At 41.4% G+C, this 18,937-nt stretch overlaps 1 protein-coding gene across 1 annotated transcript; it reads right to left on the bottom strand.

The window, feature by feature from the left end:
* Window positions 1–534: 534 nt before the first annotated feature.
* LOC310879792 (long-chain fatty acid transport protein 2-like) lies at window positions 535–15,273 on the bottom strand. Its single transcript, XM_083794622.1, has 10 exons — window positions 14,680–15,273; window positions 12,893–13,102; window positions 12,232–12,390; window positions 5,056–5,180; window positions 2,850–3,044; window positions 2,411–2,501; window positions 2,112–2,310; window positions 1,575–1,672; window positions 1,346–1,476; window positions 535–1,007 (listed from the first exon to the last, which is right to left on the bottom strand). Exons 1-10 carry the CDS (start codon window positions 15,152–15,154, stop codon window positions 831–833), a joined length of 1,860 nt encoding a protein of 619 aa, XP_083650748.1. The 5' UTR covers window positions 15,155–15,273; the 3' UTR covers window positions 535–830.
* Between the last annotated feature and the right edge of the window lie 3,664 nt (window positions 15,274–18,937).

The raw sequence follows: 18,937 nt of genomic DNA, 5'->3' as shown, positions 1-18,937 counted from the left end.
AGTGAGGAGCTTCACCATATACACAGGTACAAGCTCAGACGCTATTTTTGAAAAATCCTAAAGGACCACTTCACCACTTTTCAACCCATCTTCATATAATAGGTCCTCACTAATAAATAAAATGGCACAATTTTTTTCTACTCAGTCTGTGTCTCATAGGAGGGCTGTGGGCAGTTCAAAAACCAGTTTACAATTTTTTTTTTATTTTTATTATCGTGAGAACGATGGCTTCCATTTTCGCATTGCAACTTCTCAGGACTAGAAACTATAAGCCTGCAGTTTATATTAGCATGGATTGGATTCCCCATCGATGATGTCACTGTATCATTTTGGTGGACTTAGCATGAAAAAGTTAGAGAACTACTGATTTAGAAGGCATTTTTAGAATCGGCCTCAGGTCTTAATGGGTTTCTACAGAATTCCCCAGGCTTTTAAACAATGCTCTGTCTTGTCATAAATCAACAAAAGTAGATGTTATAATTAACAGAAGACTCTGTGACAGTGTTGACTGCTACTCCTCAGTTTTAATTTCATTGTGTTATGAATTACAAAAGTAAGGGTCCATTTTGCTACATTTGTACAGTTACATTTATACAGTCACAGGTTTCATGTTACTCTATGAAGACCACCATCAAACATTGTGTATTGCATGTGCAGAATCAACATAATACGATAATGTAACATGACTGCGTATTAACATTATTGTTTTCTATTGCTAAAAAATGCACATCAGGATTACCATGAAAAATAAATTAAATCCCTGAGTTGGATGTCCTACGTGTATCTGTACACTATTTGACGAGTGTCAAGAATTCGTCTTGTCAGTTTACTCATAATTTCATGCCACCTGATATGATGGAACTGTAGACCTGGTCTGTCATTGGCACGTATCTCTTCTCCAGATAATCAAGAATGTACAGACGGTCTTGAATGCAGTCCGGGTTAAACCCCTCCTCCACTAACTTGACTTTCAATTGTTTGAATGTCCCCGTCACTTCCACTGCATTCTAAGAGGGAAGGAAGGAAGACAGTCGGGTAAAGTCTCTAATGGTTATGCACAGAAAACATGCAGAGGAAGGTATGTTATATATATTTCTTTTATGTTAACCACTTTTGGGCGGGAACCCCTTTTGGTGTTAGCATCATGTCATGCTTTAGCTATTGAAAAATTGCAGATCTACAAGCTACGAGCTTGTAGGTCTGCTATTTTTGAAAAATCGAACGACTGACATAATGTAGAAACATAGCTTTTTCAGAAAACTGTCAGGATGTAGAAGACATTTTTTGAATCTGATCTCAGGTCAGAATGGGTTAATATATTATTTTATGTTAATAATATTATTACCTGTATTCTTATGAAACGAGGCTGGGCATATGAAGGTAGGTAGCTGGCCACGTGGCTGTATACTTTGACTCCGTCAAACTGGACATCTTCTTTCATCATGACAGCAGCCATTCCTATCCTCCCCTCATGGCCTGGACAGATAGACATGATAAAACCCAAGGCAAAGTCAATCTAGACATAATTCATAATTAAATCAAAAGGACCTCTATATACAAACATAGTCTATTACCTGGTACTTGTACACCATAGACATTGGCCTCTTTGACACCATCAGCAATGGTAAGAATGTCAGCCACTTCAGTCGTGGCAACATTCTCACCTTTCCACCTATGGGATTAAAATATTGACTAACTCAAGGTATTATTCAACAAATATTATCCATTAATTCAATCACATGCACGTTACTCACCCACCAAGTCAAAGGTCACAATCAAGGCCAACGTATGTCTGTTAGCCAAATTACTTGAGAATAAATTGGCAGGGAATGATCGAGTGAATGGCCAGTATAGGGTACCCAAAAGAGGTTTTGGTTTGAAAAAGCCTTAGGGGTTATGTAATTCAAAATTAAATGACATAATCTGTGGTAGGAATGGCATATCTTGACAATTGCATAGTGATGGTTGTGGGTTATGCACTCAACTAAGTGCAATATTTCTAGTTCTAGAACTGCATGCAGCTAAGTATAGTATAGACATATACCATATTTTATGACCGTATAGCTATAGCACAATGGGATTTAGCTACAAACAAGGGTTATGTTATGTACCTAAATGTGTCCCCTACACGGTCCTGGAAGTAAATAAAGCCATCTTTGTCAATCTTCAGCAAGTCTCCACTGTTGAAGTACACATCTCCTTTCTTGAGTACATTTCGCAGTCTTTTCTTCTCCGTTTGCTTTTCGTTGTTAGCATAGCCAACAAAAGGAGCGATGTGTGTGATCTTCACCACCAACAGGCCTGTCTCACCTTCAGGAAAAAGCCCAATAGAGATGTTTGATAAATTAACTTATTTCTATACATATTCGAGAGATTATGAGAAGATCACAGAAGAGGAAGTTTCTCTCACCTTTTGGTGACTCTATACAAAGACCATTTACGTCTCTAATCGGTTCATCTCTTTCGGTGTCATATTTAATCAGAGTGTAGGGAAACAGCCTCTATGTAAGATAAAATAGGATATCATCAATACATCTTCATGTATTCAATACCACTTTACATGAACAAGAAGAATGAAGCACGTTTTTCCCATTTTGTTCATAGGCTACAGTTCAATTTTTCTGATTTATACAAAATTGTCCAGTTAAATAAACTAAATATCTGTCAATGCTGCAAATAGGTATTTCTATTAAATGGTCATGTTTGGTTTGAATTAACGCATCCTGCAAGAAAAAAAGAAAACAGAAAAAAGTAGTAACTACTATTATAGCAAATCACCTTTCAACTTTTAAAGTGATTACCTTCATAATAAACGCATAAACGTTTGGCAAGATTAATCTTCTTCTTACCTTGAATATAAAGTTGTCACGTCCAATAGCTCCAATTTTCCCTGTGTAATTGACAAATCCCATGTTTCCCTCGGTGGACCCATAAAACTCTCGGATCTCAATTTTTCCGAAGCGTCTGAGAAACTCTCTCCATATCTCTGCTCTCACACCATTGCCAACAGCAAGTCTCACTTTATGGTCCTTGTCATTTTCTCTCTGTATTGACATGTTCAGTTTTAAAAAAAAAGGAAAAAAGGAAATTATTCAGTTTAAAAAATATTAAGTAAATTATTATTATCATTGCATTTCTGAGCAATTTCTGAGCAATTTAAATATGTTAACACATTACATTAACTGTATTACATCAAAGTATTACATTAACTGTATTACATCAAAGAAGTGGAAAATTGAAATATAGAATGTTAAAAGCAAGGACAGGGTAACCCTAACCCTTTTATTGTCATGGGGCTAAAAGAACATCTGTAATAGCTTTCAAGTGGCTGGCTGGAAAGTGTGATGACAAGAGTGCAGTAGTAGTACTTTGAACACACACGGTTCTGTACAAAATGATTGGCATCACTGTACTGTATATAAAATATAAGATTGCAGGAGTTACCTGTAAATAATCACACCGGTGACTATCCAGTGGTACTACTAGTACATGCACTTCACAAGTCACAAGTCTTATGGTATGTCAGATGCCATGTAAAGGCCAGAATCTATTCGTAGAGAGAAGACCAGACACAAACTGCCTCCGACTGGTAAGAGTCACGCGCTGTGCCAAGACGTAACTCCGCCCGATGAGATAGTGTTTCAATGGCCATAGACGGAATATTTACTACTGTTAACCTTGCCTTGGGGCAGCGGTGGCCGAACGGTTTGCAGAGCGGTCTTGATATCGGAAGGTCGCTAGTTCGTATCCCCGGACCTGCACGTTAAAATTACCACCGCTGAAGTGCCCTTGGACAAGGCATTGAACCCCTACCCCTATGAGCAGGGCCTGGCTGTAAACAAGTTCTTGAGCTTAGTCCAGTTACCCTGGGTAAACATAGTACCTTTCCTTTCCTTTTTGCCTTGGCTGTCAGTCATCATGATGCAAAAGTCAAATCTTTTTTTTCTTTTTTCTATTTCTGTCACACAACTATGATATGCTGAGGAGATGTACACAGTAATATTATCTGTGCCAACTCAGATAGCGTACAAATGGACCCCCTCTGGTCCATTTCCATACACTCTCATGGAGTTACCGGTAATTAGCACTGAGGTTTGTGCAGTGTACAGATCTGGAATGTGGCTGTAGTTAGATCTGTGCATACTATATGAAGGTCTAAAAGCTGCTCACTACATGATGTACTGTACTTGCTTCAGTAAGATGACACTGTCTTTGGTAAGAGTGCAGTGGCCATGTTTCTGTGCAGTGAATGACCTGGTGACCTATGTTGACCGTCCATGTGGTTGGTCATTTACAAGTCAGAGGTAGAAAGAAGAAATTCAACAGAAAAAGCGAGTTAGAATCTCAAGAGGGGGAAAGTGCACCAGATTGTCTGGTTGAGTCATTATTAGTCATATGGACCATTTGTTGAGAAACAGTGTGATGCATACACATGGGATGCATAGCAAGTGTTACAAAAGCACTAATCTTAGCCCATATCCCCACCCCACCCATATCCCCAGGTTGATTCTAAGTCATGGTGGTGGTCCCTCGTTCACAATCCGTTAAACCCCTGCTTTAAGGACTGTGGCCGTTTCTTTCTTTAGAGTAAGTGGATAACTGCACACTGAAACTTCAACAGGAAAAAGTCTTTGCCAGAGTTTTGCAAAGATATAGTTCGATTAGTTTTGAACTAGAGTTGTTCCGATACTGGTATCGGTTACTTGGGCCGATACCACCCTCAAGTACTCATACTCGGAACCAGCCCCGATACTTTGACCAGAGTACCAAAACATCCAATTGACACTAGGCTATTAAAATTGCTATTAAAATTGGCCAGATGCTTCAATCATTAGAACATCTTTAGTGTCACTGAAGACACTGACACAATACAGTTTTGCAAAACATCTGGCAAAGTGTTTCTGTTGAAGTTGCAACAGGAATAACGTAACTTTGATCTTGATAGTTGCTATGCACCTGGCGCTGTAAGGCACAACAGCTGTCTGAATTGTATTGTAGGTAATTAACGTGACAAATATACACAATCCAGCCAGTTTACAAAAAACTGTTGTTTACCTTAGTTGTATTGCACAAGTAACGAAGCACCTCTCCAATATATTGAATAACTGTCACATTGTGTTTCCTGCAGTCATCCCAAAACTGTGAGGAAGAGAACTTCCTCTTCAGAAGGATAGTTGAGCCTTTATTGTTGGAGAGAAACAAATGAAGAAATGTGGCTGTATTATTGTACCAATATACATTATGTAATTTATTTTTATTTTATAAATTATTAATGCCAAGCTATTTAGAAAAGATTGTAGCTAAAAGGAAGATAAGCCTTTCTTTTGTTAAAATAAGTGTTAAACAGCTCTATTGTCTGATAGCAATCAATGCTATAGTGTTTGTTCAATAACAGGGGTCTCCCTGTCTCTCTAGCTCTTCAGTAAACTGATTTTTAGGGCATTCACTTCTAGTCATTTTTACCAGTTGACTAGTTTACTAGTAGACTAACTACCTATTATGTAAAAAATATACATGGAGATCCCTTACATCATTAGTATATGCGTGCCACATACCCCATTCTTTTCCTTCAGCTTTAATACATTTTCTACTAAACATACAATCCGCGACCCGCTGGTCTCATACACATATATATATTAGAGACAAGCGGGTCGCTGATTTAGCCGCGGTTGCCGCGGGTAACCGCAGTTTAGAGTGAATATGGGTCATTAAAATATATTATAAATTAATATTGGATAAACCGTGGGTGAAATAATTCTGGAAATAAATCTAATCTATAAATTTAAAAAAGCTTATTATAGCTTTTAAAACGGAAATAAATGAATAGCATCTATCTATAGGCTTATAGTTTTTAAAACACAAAATCTCGGCGTGCGTGCGTTAGTAGTATTTTAATATTTTCCATCGGGCACAAATTAGACACCTACTGTATATTGGCTAAGGAAGGACCACAACAACAGAGTGGTCTGCTAGTTGCTAGGCTAACAGGCAGCTGAGAGTATGAAAGAAACTTAAAACTAATTAAAACAGTCGGGACTTGATCGCCCCGCTGGGTCACCCGAGTGAGGGGTATGATGTTCGCGAGACCCGAAACCCCGATGACCTTGGGATACATCACTGAGGATACGTCCCAGTTGCATCCATGCGATGTATTTTCGTTCAGAGGTATTCTATTTATAGTGACTCATAGGAATAGACTACGTCAGGGTTCCCCAATTAATTTTCCTCAAGGGCCATATCTTGACTAGCATACCAGGCTGGGGGCCGAGTCTGCACGCGCGAGGTCGAGGTCTTGCCCTGAAAATTCATTTTCAGGGCAAGACCCCATTTGAAAAGGATGCCCAGTTTGACATGCATAGGCTACTGACCTTTTTTTAATTCTTTCATGGGCCACAAGGGGGCGCTCTGTGGGCCGCAAATGGCCCGCGGGCCGCCTATTGGGGAACCCTGGACTACGTGATAACCAGGTATAGTCTGAGAGACGGGTGACAGTCGGAATGTAGACGGCACCCCGGGAGCAGTATGGGTTAGCGACCCAGCCTGCATCCTCCGTGAGGAGGAAGCCCAAAAACCTTCGGTGAGGCCTTTAGGGCCATTCGAGCCGCAAGTGGAGCCTGCAGTGCTACCGTTGCCCAGGTGGAAACTACAGAACCATTGCGGCTCAAGAATCCACCACTCCTGAATGAAGTGTGTGGTGCTGGGCGTCTGGTGCAACGCACAGGTCCTAGCTGTACTCCTGGTGAGACGTAGGAGGGGCCGGGACAGGAGTCAATCCACAGAGCCTAGTCCCTCCACATGCCAGAATAGTACCTCTCAGTCACGGCATAGTAGTTCCGGAGTGGTTCCAACGGATTGTGTGGCCCTGGTCTTTCCCTAGTGGGTCTGATCGAGGGTAGCTACTGGGACGTAAATCGGGACTTGATCACCCCGGCTGGGTCACCCAAGTGAGGGGTATGATGTTCGCGAGACCCGAAACCCTGATGACCTTGGGATACATCACTGAGGATATGTCCCAGTTGCATCCATGCGATGCATTTTCGTTCTGAAGGGAGGAATACAAGTTTGGCGTGGGAGTATATCTTTTTTAAGTTATCACTTCACTAGAAGTCACTTCTTTTATTTACTCTCGTACAAAAACAATCAAAATATAGGGTTAGTGATCCTGCCAAATGTGTGTTAATCCTTACTAGCAAATAACCATACCAGCCATATCAAACTTGTGAAGTGATCAAAATTATGAGCCTGCTATAGCCAAAGATTACTTGGAAAAGGCGAGCAAGGCTGTTATAGAATAAAGCAGTGGTTCACAAATTTCCCTGGGACCCAAATGGCCAAACGTATGAATTCATCACTGAAGTGCCATTTAATAGTGAAATTAGCAGTTGACAAGTTCACAATGAGTCGCATCGTGATTTTCTCTTGTGGGATCAATAAGGGTCTGTCTGTAGAATGCTTTGATTTACCAGTTAGAATTGAGTATTCAACAAATCTGTATATTAATCAATAAGAAGAGAGCTTGCCTATGCAACACAGCCACCGACTCAAGTGGTGTGAACTTTAGCCCACTTACGTCAGACTTTGTAAAGTAGTGTTGTTTGGTCTTGGTAGCCTGGCTCTGCTCAGATTACTGGTCAAAAGTGACAAAGGGTTCTTTCATTTGGCTTTCCATGGGAACATGGAGGGCATCACTTTTGTGTGATGTACGTACACACAAATGGGTTCAAGTCTGTTTATAAGTTTGCACCAAGCCCCTCCTCACGGAGAGAGTAGTGTGGGAGAACAAGGTTATAAACCTGTAACATTCTTAACATATGGCTTTGTGTGTCTATGCCCCGATCCCCCCATGACGTCATGTGGGTCAATACATCATCATCATTTTTTGCCTGTCAGTCGAACTTCAGACTCAACAATTCGACAACACAAACAACTGGCGTGGGGCGGCGCCCAGACTCGCCTGTGTGTACAGCCGAGATGTGCTGCTGTCACTACGGCCGCAGCCTCGCACAACGGACAACAACAACCACGTCTGTTTGTCAGTGTTGAACAACATCCCCGAGGAGTTGATCCGACACAGAAGGAAAAGGAAACGAGGAAGAAAGGGCGGTATACGGAATCGACTACGGAGGAGATTCAAGCGCCCCCCGCTCCCCTCTATCGTTCTGGCCAACGTGCGGTCCTTACACCACAAAATCGGCACGATACGGACATATGCAAGGTACTGTAACGATTTTCGTGAGGCATCACTGTTTTGTTTCACTGAAAGCTGGTTAAAGCCATCCAAACCAGACTCACTGTATGAAGTCCCCGGATTCACTCTGGTGCGCCTAGACAGAGGTGGAGGCGGAGGATACGGCGGTGTATGCGTGTACATTAATGATCTCTGGTGTCGATCCTACTCAATAAAAGTGAGGATATGCGACGATCCCAATGTAGAGATCCTGGGCATGACGTTAAGACCTTTCTACCTACCCCGCGAATTTGGATGCGTTCTGCTGTTTGTTGTTTATGTGCCCCCAAAAGGGCCAGGAAGAGCTGCACAAGCAGCAAAGACCATTGCTGACTGTGTGCATGAGCTCCAACTGCAGTACCCGGACGCACCAGCAGTCGTGCTTGGAGACTTAAACCAGTGTTATCTGGACACTGTGCTGCCGGGATTTGAACAATACGTCAAGGATGCGACAAGGAAAAATAATATTTTGGACAAGTGCTATGTGAACATTCCGAATGCTTATGTAGCCAAGATTGGGCCACCGATAGAGACCTCTGATCACAATGTTGTGTGCATGACCCCAGTCTATAAGTCCAAATTAAAAAGAGGGAAGCCAGAGAAGAAGGTAGTCAGGACATGGACAGATGACAACAAGGAACAACTTGCAGCATGCCTGGACTGGACTGATTGGGACACGTTCAGAGATGGTTCATTAGATGAAATCACCACAGTTACAAACGATTATATTAATTTTTGTGTACAGCTGGTTGTTCCCACAAAGGAGATAAAAATCTATCCAAACAACAAATCATATGTAACAAAAGATATAAAAAATGTAATAAATGAAAGGAAAGCAGCTTTCATAAACAAAGATTTTGGTGCACTTAAATTGGCAGATAAAAAGTTAAAAACGAAAATGAGGCAGGCAAAATTGGCACATAGACAGCGTCTGGAGGATGCGTTTAATGCCAACGATCACAAAAAGGCATGGGATACTATGAAATCTATGACAGGAATGTCAACCCCAACGAAACCTATTGTGACCGAAAATGAACTTGTCTTTTCCAATGACCTAAACACCTTTTTCGCCAGATTTGAATCATTGGACAATTCCTCAAAGTGCACTGAAATACTGAAGGCTGTAACACCTGCCCCCTCAGACAGAATTACCATCTCTGAAGAGGATGTAAGGAAAGTGTTTCAGTGTACTAACACAAGGAAAGCTAACGGGCCAGATGAATGCAGTGCTTTTCTCCTCAAACACTTTGCATCTGAGCTGGCTCCAGTGTGGCAACCAATATTCCAAACCTCTGTAGACACACACACAATTCCCCTGTCTTGGAAAACCTCACACATAAAACCACTACCCAAAATCCAATGTCCAAAAGAACATAAGGATTACAGACCCATAGCTCTCACTTCAGTGATTATGAAATCACTTGAAAGAATACTGTTACAACATCTTGTCAGTATAACCAAAGACAAATTCGACCCCAGTCAGTTTGCCTACAAAAAGGGTTGCGGTACAGAGGATGCGGTTGTCACACTGGTCCACTTAATTACAAAACACCTAGATAAGTCAAATAAGAATCATGCGAGAGTGCTATTCTTAGACTTTTCTTCAGCTTTCAACACAATACAGTCGGATATACTAGTGTCAAAAATGGTACAGTTGGAACTGAATCCATACTTAATTCACTGGTATGCTTCTTTTCTTACTAACAGAGTACAGAGGGTGAAAGTGAACACAACCCTCTCATCAGCATTAACTACTAATGTTGGTGCTCCCCAGGGTTGTGTGAGCTCAGCTGTACTCTTCACCCTTTATACTGACAGCTGTCGTATTGAGGAATGCCTGTCTGAATGTCGCACTGACACACCAGACCAATACATTCTAAAATACTCAGATGATACAGTTTTGATTTCTCTCCTAGATAGTTCCAGTGATCCTGGACTGCACCAACACAGAGTAAATAAGGTGGTTGAATGGAGTGATAACAACGCTCTCATCATTAACACAAAAAAGACAGAAGAGATTGTTTTTGGTACACCACCAGAGATACACAGATCCCCCATTACTATTCATGGTGAACCGATCAACCAGGTATGTTCGTACAAATACCTAGGAGTAGTAATAGACAATCTTTTGTCATGGAAAGATCAGATTGATTCAGTGTGTAAGAAAACAAAGCAAAGAATCTACTTCCTTCGCCGTCTAAGATCCTTCGGTGCTAGTAGACGGATTCTTCTTTTGTTTTTCACTTCTGTTATTATGAGTGTTCTTCAGTACTGTAGTACCACCTGGTATGGATGTTTGTCTGCAGCCCTAAAGTCACAACTGCTGCAACAACTGAACATTTGTTCAAAGATTGTTGGACAACAACTTCAGAAACTTTATACATCCACGTATGATAACAGCATCCTAAGGTTAGCAAGGAATATCACCTCTAATACTAAGCATGTGTTGTATGGAGAATATAGGTTGCTACCTTCAGGAAGGAGATATGGTGTACCAGCATTCAATAAGGTCAGACTAAAGAGGTCCTTTGTCTACCAATCGACCTTGAGGCTTAATCAGGAAATGTAGTAGCCACAGGATAATCTAAGCGGTGGATATTGCTCATGTCTTTATGTATGTAAATTGTCCTGTTTGTGTTTTGTTATGTGTTTCTGCATACTTGGCTGCTGTGTCGCAAGACAAATTTCAGTGTGAACTGACAATAAAGTACTATATCATATCATATCATATCATATCATGATAAAAGGCACCACTAAAATTTCACTTAATTTGAGATGGGATTTTTAATAAATCTAGACATTCCACAACAAAGTCTGTGAATTAACCTGACAACTCATCCCTAACTAGAAAAGCTATTCCTGCAGAAACTGCATGGGCTCACCAAAATTTACAGATGTTTAGTAGAAAATGTATTAAAGCTGAAGAAAAAAACGGGTATGCGCATACTAATGACATAAAGGATCTCCATATATGAGCATAAAAGCGTCACAGACAGGCATTTAGGTGTTAGGACAAACACACAGACATATTGGTCAGATAGGTGGAGCAAGGTGTGAAAAATACAAGCATAAATAAAGCATGTTGAAGAACATGAAGGAACATGAAGGAAATTCTATTTAAGCATTTCAAATTAATTATTTTGTTACGTAATTAACATCAATTACGTAATGTTGTAATTAATACGGATGAGTGACGGCTTTCGATGGTGACGTATATGTCGATCAGTGTTGAGTGGATTCAATGAAATGCCTCTATGTATATGTATATGTAATTTGTAAATTGATTAGCGGTATACTGTGGTTACTTTGCGTATGCCCCGTTTGATGCGTATGTATCGTAGCAGCATATGATGTCAGGGTATAACTGGTATAACTAGCTCTCAATGATGACATAATAAAGATATGGGTTAAAGGACCCAATGCCAGAGTGTAATTGGTTTTCGATGGCGACGTAATGACGATATGTTTTAGTGTCGGGAGGATTAAAGGTAATGCCCCTATGTATACATGTATGTAATCTGACACCACTGCCATATCAAGCACAAGTAGTCATTACGTCATACGCTGGCATGGTGCATACGCATCAAACATCGCCCTGGACGAAAACTATTACTTGCGCACTCTGCTTGCGCAAGTAATAAAGAAATAAAAATTAAAAAGTGAGGGGCGCTAAATATATTAATGTCTAACTCATGTTGCTATGATTAGGTGATGTAATACAAACATTAAATTATCTTTATTGTTAATGGAATTTAATGTTTGTGTTAGGGACCAAATTGACGTACATTTTCCCTTCATTGTCAATGGCGTTTTTAAAACAATCATTGAACTAAAAACAAACATTAAACCTGTATATAGGAGCACCCCTCAATAAACTGTAGAGAACTAGTGTGTGCTCAATGGAGCTGACAATTTATCCCTTTTGTTCCAGACACATACCTAATGTTGAAACACTATTTTGCTGTAACTACGTCAACTATAGTTTTCTTGGGTTATATTATTACCTGTCTCAATGGAGCCAATAAAGCCTACGAAGAGCCCTGCTGTGTGGTAGAGAGGCAGGTTGAGGTAGATGACATCATCACGGGTGACACCAGTAGAAGACAGGACAACCAGAGCTGTGGTTAGACGGCCCTGGTTGACTACAGCCGCCTTAGGAAGACCTGTAGGACAATGAGAACACAAACACTTGAAATGAGAAGGCATGGCATGGGCCTATATTCCTTTAAGAAAGCCACACTAAAAGCTGGTGGTTATTAAACAAAATATTTCTCTTCACTTTCAGTGTATCTCCTTCTGTAATTTCATAACCATAACCCCATACTCTTCCTGTATTAATAGGATCCGCTTAACCAATGGGGCTATCTTGTGCCCTCATCTTAGCTTCATCTGTGCTAGCTCTGATCGGAACCTTTCCCTCCACTATCAACTCGGAGCTATCGTGGAGGACAGGGCTACATCTGTGAATAAAGGTAAATGGGCAGGAATGCAGTTCAGCCTACGTAAAGGTATAATTCCAAAGCAATGTCACAAGAATGTAGAATTTCACAAGAATAAATGTCTAAAAAAAAAAAGCTTTAAAGGGGGGGGGGGGTCAGAGTTTCAACCTTTAAGGGCAATATTTCTAAGGATTGACCACATTTAGCCATATTAAAATAGGCCTACCTGTAGTTCCAGAGGTGTAAATGTAGGCAGCAGGGCTTTTAGGTGTGATATGTGACAAGAGAGCTCTTGAGGGTTGGGAATCTGAGGCCTGTTCAACTTGGTCACAGAGGCTCTCCGTTCCAGGTGTGTTGCAGTTCTTATCCATCAAAAAGATGTGCACACCCTGCTCTCTCAAGGATGGAAGCACATCTTCCACAGCTTCCTTGAGCTCTGCAAACACACAGACAGTGGTAGTCAACAGAGACAATAGGTAAGTGAACTGGTGCCCCCGGTAGTACGGTACACTTATCAGCCATAAATAGGCCTACAAACATGACATGATATCATACATCTAAATATCACAATTTCACCAGCCTCATGAGCATCATTGTTAAAAGTAGAACAGAACATTATGTCAAAACAAAAGAAACAAAGGAGGAGCCTCCTGCATTTAAACATTCAGTGGCTAAATGAAATGACAAGTCTAGTACACTTCACCTTGAGAGATTACTTCTTAAAAAACAAAGAGACAATTTGATGAGGTTTGGCTTGTCTGTTACTTGAGTAAAAGCACTGATTCCTGGGTGAGGAACGAATTAGACCGTTCCTCACCCAGGAATCAGCCCAGCTCCTAATCCAGACAACAGTCTTGTCAAAACTCGACTATTGTAACTCCCTCCTTACTGGCCTACCAGCATGTGCACTTAAGCCTCTCCAGCTGATCCAAAATGCCGCAGCTCGCTTGGTCTTCAACCAGCCAAAGTTCTCACATGTCTCCCCCCTGCTCCGCTCCCTCCACTGGCTCCCGGTCGCTGCCCGCACAGAATACAAAACTCTGATGCTGGCATTCAAGGCAACCAAAGGTATGGCTCCCCCATATCTTGCAAGTATGATTGAACCCTACAAACCCTCCCGCGCACTCAGATCAGCCAACGCAGGGAAGCTGGAAGTACCCTCACTAAAAACGCCGGGACAACGCTCCACACGTCCCAAACTCTTCTCCCTTCTGGCTCCAAAACTGTGGAATGCACTTCCCATTGCAGTCAGAACTGCAGCATCACTCCCAATCTTCCGCCGTAGTCTGAAAACCCACCTTTTTAGACTCCATCATGGCCCATAGCACTTACCCTACCCCCTTAGATAGCATTTCTGTAGACTTAGATAGCATCTGATACAGACTTATAGCATGTTATGTAGACGGCACTATAATTGCATTGTATATAGTCATAGCACGCCATAGTACATATGTATAGCATAGTAGTATATATATATAGTTTATAGTCTCATAATATAGATATTCCACTGTTACTTTCTTAGCTTACGCATGTTTTATGATAAATGCTTTTTTGTGATGTATTCCCATGCTTTTGTTCTTGCTTATTGTAAGTCGCTCTGGATTAAGAGCGTCTGCTAAATGCCTAAATTGTAAATTGTAAATTGTATAATGGACGGGATACCACTGATGCAGTGGTTGAGTGTCTATCATCATTTCAAGTGTTTTTGAGGGGCTAGGTTTAATGTTTGTTTTTAGTTCAATGTTTGTTTTAAAAACGTCATCTTGTCTCCAACACAAAAATGCCATTAACACTTACATCACCTAATCAACAACATGAGTTTGACTTTGATATATGCGCCCCTCACTTCACACGGGTGTGATTTCTATTTCTATGGACGTGGGAGGGATTGAGTTGTTGTTTTTCATTACAGAAAAAAGATATAGGCTACTGACATACTGTACCAATTGTAGGCATATAAAAAAGTATTTGACAAAAAAAAGGGGAAAAAATAAATAAATTATATATCCCCACCTTGAGCTGCAATCAACACTTTGGCGTTAGAGCAGTTGATACAGTGCAGGAGTGATTTTGATCGGATGTTGTAGTTGAGAAGTGCGACGGGGGATCCTAACTTTGCCAAGGCCAGCCAGGTAAACAAAAACGCGGGTTCGTTCCCCATAAAAAGTGCAACTGTATCCCCTGCTTTAAACAGCGGATGAGACTCTAAAGCATTGGCTATTTTATTGCTCCTTCTGTCGGTGTCCCGGTAGGAAAAAAGTTCATTTTCAAAAACAATGAAAGTCCTATCTGGTTGTGCAGCTGTCTGTTCCAAGAAACGATCCAGAACCAAAAATGTACGTTTCCTCCGAGACCGAACTGCAACTGGCACAAAATATCTTAATAGGGTTACTATATAGAGTATATCCGGCCAAAAATAAGGGAAACATGTTTTAAGTACACATAGCGCGACGACCAAACTTGCCAAAAAGACAGAGATGATGTACATATTTTATCTCACTCTACTCGTCTTGCTCATGCAGAAGAGGAAATGCTTAAATCGATCAAAACAAAATACAGCCTTCGCCTTCCTTAGCTACTCCCGAGGACCGCCGAACGAACAGGGACATGTCATGAAGGCAAAGACGCATTGCTTCTTAAAAATGGGGGAAAAAAGAAAAAAAGGGGGGAAGGGGGTGGGCGTGGGGGATTGATTGAGGTCTGCCCTCATCCCAAAAGCCTGCCCGTTGACACTGTAAATGTTTTCTCATGCCAATAAAGCCCTTTGAATTGAATTGACACTGCATCAGAGGGAGTAGCCTAGAACTGTTGCTGATGGCAACTAAAGGCCTAAATTAAAATGTTCTTGATCTGATCAGGAATTTAGCCCAAACAAATCCTGGCTTTAGTGGCTTAGTTTAGGCTACATGGCTTAAAAGAAGCTATTTACCAATATACTTTTTTTTCTTAAAAGGAATACTCCTTCATATAATTTGTAGGCTATAGCCTACGGACTAATGACTAATTCCAAGAGGTAAAGTAGCCTACGCCCTACAGCCTTTCTCTTCCTGGAAAGTTACAAAACCACACAAAATTGCAACTTTTCTAGTTGGTATATGGTACCATAATATCCTATAGGCCTAGCATTATGAGGATGAACTCATATGGAGATGATGTTGAAAAACAGTGACATTTTTTAAGGCCAAACACTAAAGTTGTTACATTTTCATTTATTTATTAATCTATTCATTTTTTAAGGGCCCACCTGCCAGTTACCAGTTTACTGCTGTGGATGTCCTTTGGTCAATGCGGGGCAGTCTGTATAAGTCCTTGTCCATTACAGCATTCAGCTCCCGTTACTCAAATCAGAGAACTTCTACATGTTGTTTTTCTTTTTGGACAAGGGATGATGGAGGATTTGATGTTGCCCGCTTGTAGTTGTACCTTCTGCTCTGTTGCTGATCTTTTGACTAGGGGCAGTTGATGGACCGAGACTCCCTGATGTTAATGTCATGCTGGAAAAGGGTAGGTGCAGTCCTCATCACAGGGCCAGCAAGACCCATCCATGACCCATAGGCCTATAGCAGATGTTGTGAGAGGGAGCAGGCCTCATTGCTCTGCTGAAAGACTTCCCCCACCTGCTGCATTGACATCAGCTGTTTGATCCCACTGTTAACTGCCGTCACACTCTGGATAGCAGGATATATGTAACAGTGTCTTGCTGACCCTGAGATGGAATTCTATAGCTCCTTTGCTCTGGCCATGATGGGGAGCTATAAGCCCACCATGGCGATAAGCCCACCATGGCTCCCCATTTTTCTAGTAGATCTACTCCGATAATGCACTAGTCAAGGATGTTTGACTGCGAGTAAGATGCAATTGTGGCACAGCTTTATTGTCTCCACCAGGCCGAAGGCATGTGGGGAGAGTATGTTTTGCACTCCGTCCGTCCGTGTGTCCGTGTGTCCGTCCGTCCGTCCGTCCGTCCGTCCGTGAGCAGCTAATCTCGGCCACCGTTAACCCCATCGATGCCAAATTTCGCACACACACTCCCTGGATGCCAACGATGAACCTCTGCCCCAAACTTTCCACAACGGCCTGTTATAGCGCCACCAGGAGGCCGCTTTGTGCAAAACAAGTTTTTGCACAGTACACCTACAGATTTTGTCCAAACATCACGCAAATTGGTACACAGTCTCTCTAGAGCCATTCAACGAAACCGGTCTTTCAGATTTCTCACACTCCATCCTGATTGGTTAAGATTGGCTTCCAAAATTCACAGGAGTGCTCAGTTTCAAACAAAATGCTGCAAATCATGAGCACATCGCGTGATTTCCGTGAAATTGTGCACCCACATTCCCACTAGGCCGAGGACAAAATGCCACATGAACAATTTCAACTCAGACTCAAGGTGGCGCTATAACTGGCCGAAAAGTGTTTTTACCTCTAACTGCACGGATCTGTGGATAACTTTGTATGCCAACTCCCTAGAGGCCAAGGAAAAACCTTTGCCTGGAATTTTTCACATCTGCTCTTTATAGCGCCACCAGGAGGCCGACATATGTAAAACACATTTTCTATTATTACTCCTTCAGATTTTATCCAAATTTCACGCAAATCGGTATACACTATCTCCATAGTCATGTGATCAACACGGAGCGGCACCATTTCCCATCTTCCATCCTGATTGGCTACGATTGGCTTCCAAAGCTCACACGATTCGTCCATTTCGAAAAAAGGCCACAAATCACAAACACAGTGTGCAATTTCCGTTAAATTATACACGCACATTTTCACTAGGCCGAGGAAGACATGCCACAATTTTTTCCTCAAAATCAGCCTCACGGTGGCGCTATAACAGGCCAATTCCTGTTTTTAGCTATAAATGCATCGATCTGTATACAACTTATGTATGCACACATGGAAAAACATTGTACCTGCATCCCTCCAACACGAACCTCCGGCCCAAATCTTCCTCAACAGCCTGTTATAGCGCCACCATGAGGCCACAACCTGACCTGCCCTGGTGGAGACCTGTGCCGATTGGCACTTTGTCTAGTTGGCCAATGTAATTTGATGGGCCGGAGACACTCTCTCCTCTCGTCTCTTCTTCACTTATGTCATCCACCACCACTCTGCTTGTTTAGGTGGGCTCAGGAGGGCAGTCAGACAGATATTTTGTGAAGCCACTAAGGAAATCGGGACATCCTGAAAGTTCATATAATGGCCTGTTGTGGCGCCGTCATTGGGCCCAAAAGAAATGTAAAAGAAAATGTATTTGGGCCCAACTTAGACTGTATTACCTTAATAAACATGGTCATGCATACTTTCTGCTTCCAGTCACTAGTTTAAAGTCTAATTTCTCATGTCATAATATTCTTTTTGGAAAATTATTACCAAAACGGATCTAGAAAGATGGCGATTTACAATACAAGGACTGACTGGCTTCATTTTACGTCCGTATCAGACCCGGTGAACGCTTTGTCCAAATCTTTTTACAGTCTATGGGTGGACTGCAGTAGATGATGCTCAGTTTGAAGCCTGTGGTTTTATGTCTTGCAGTGCATCATGGAATGATGTGACACTTTGCACACACACACTCCCATTAGCCATTAGGCCAAGGAAGAACCACCACTCAAAATTCTTCAAATCGGCCTCATGGTGGCACTATAACAGTACAATAGTACATTATTACCCTGATTCTTTGGACCATGACACAACTAGTATAGGTTCCACCCATTTACATCTGACATTTCTTCAAAATAATAATTGCTACTATTTGCTATAGGCTAGGCCAAAACTCACACAAATCTGTACACATTATGTCGGTAGTCATGTGATCAAGATGTATCACAGTATCAGTTAGACTTTTCAGATTTCATACCTTTGTTTTATTGTGCTCCCCGGCCCTGCTCTCTCTCTTATCATTGTCTTTCTGGAAACAACAAAAGACGATGGAACTTGCACAAAAAATAATTCAACCACTATTTTATACCTGTAAACCTGTGATGTGACAAAAAAGATGATTATGATTATCCTTCTCAGCAGGTGATCAAGTGACTGCCTCTGACCAAAAATAATCACTCTTGAGACATATATATATAATCTTTATTTCAGACAGGAGTCCATATCACATGAGATCAACGTACAAAAAAAACAAAAAGACAAACAACATGGGAAAAGGATAAAAGCAAGCAATTAATACAAAACAAAGTGTGCAGCCTGCACGTGACCGGGTAACAGCTCTGGGTTTGTTAGTGCCACTATGATACTGTTACTAGACACCTCCAGG

This window comes from Protomyctophum parallelum (assembly GCF_964188405.1).
Source record: "Protomyctophum parallelum genome assembly, chromosome: 2".
In the NCBI taxonomy this organism is placed as follows: Eukaryota; Metazoa; Chordata; class Actinopteri; order Myctophiformes; family Myctophidae; genus Protomyctophum; species Protomyctophum parallelum.
The sequence above is the reverse complement of the archived record's forward strand: the minus strand, read 5'-3'. Positions and strand labels throughout refer to the sequence as shown.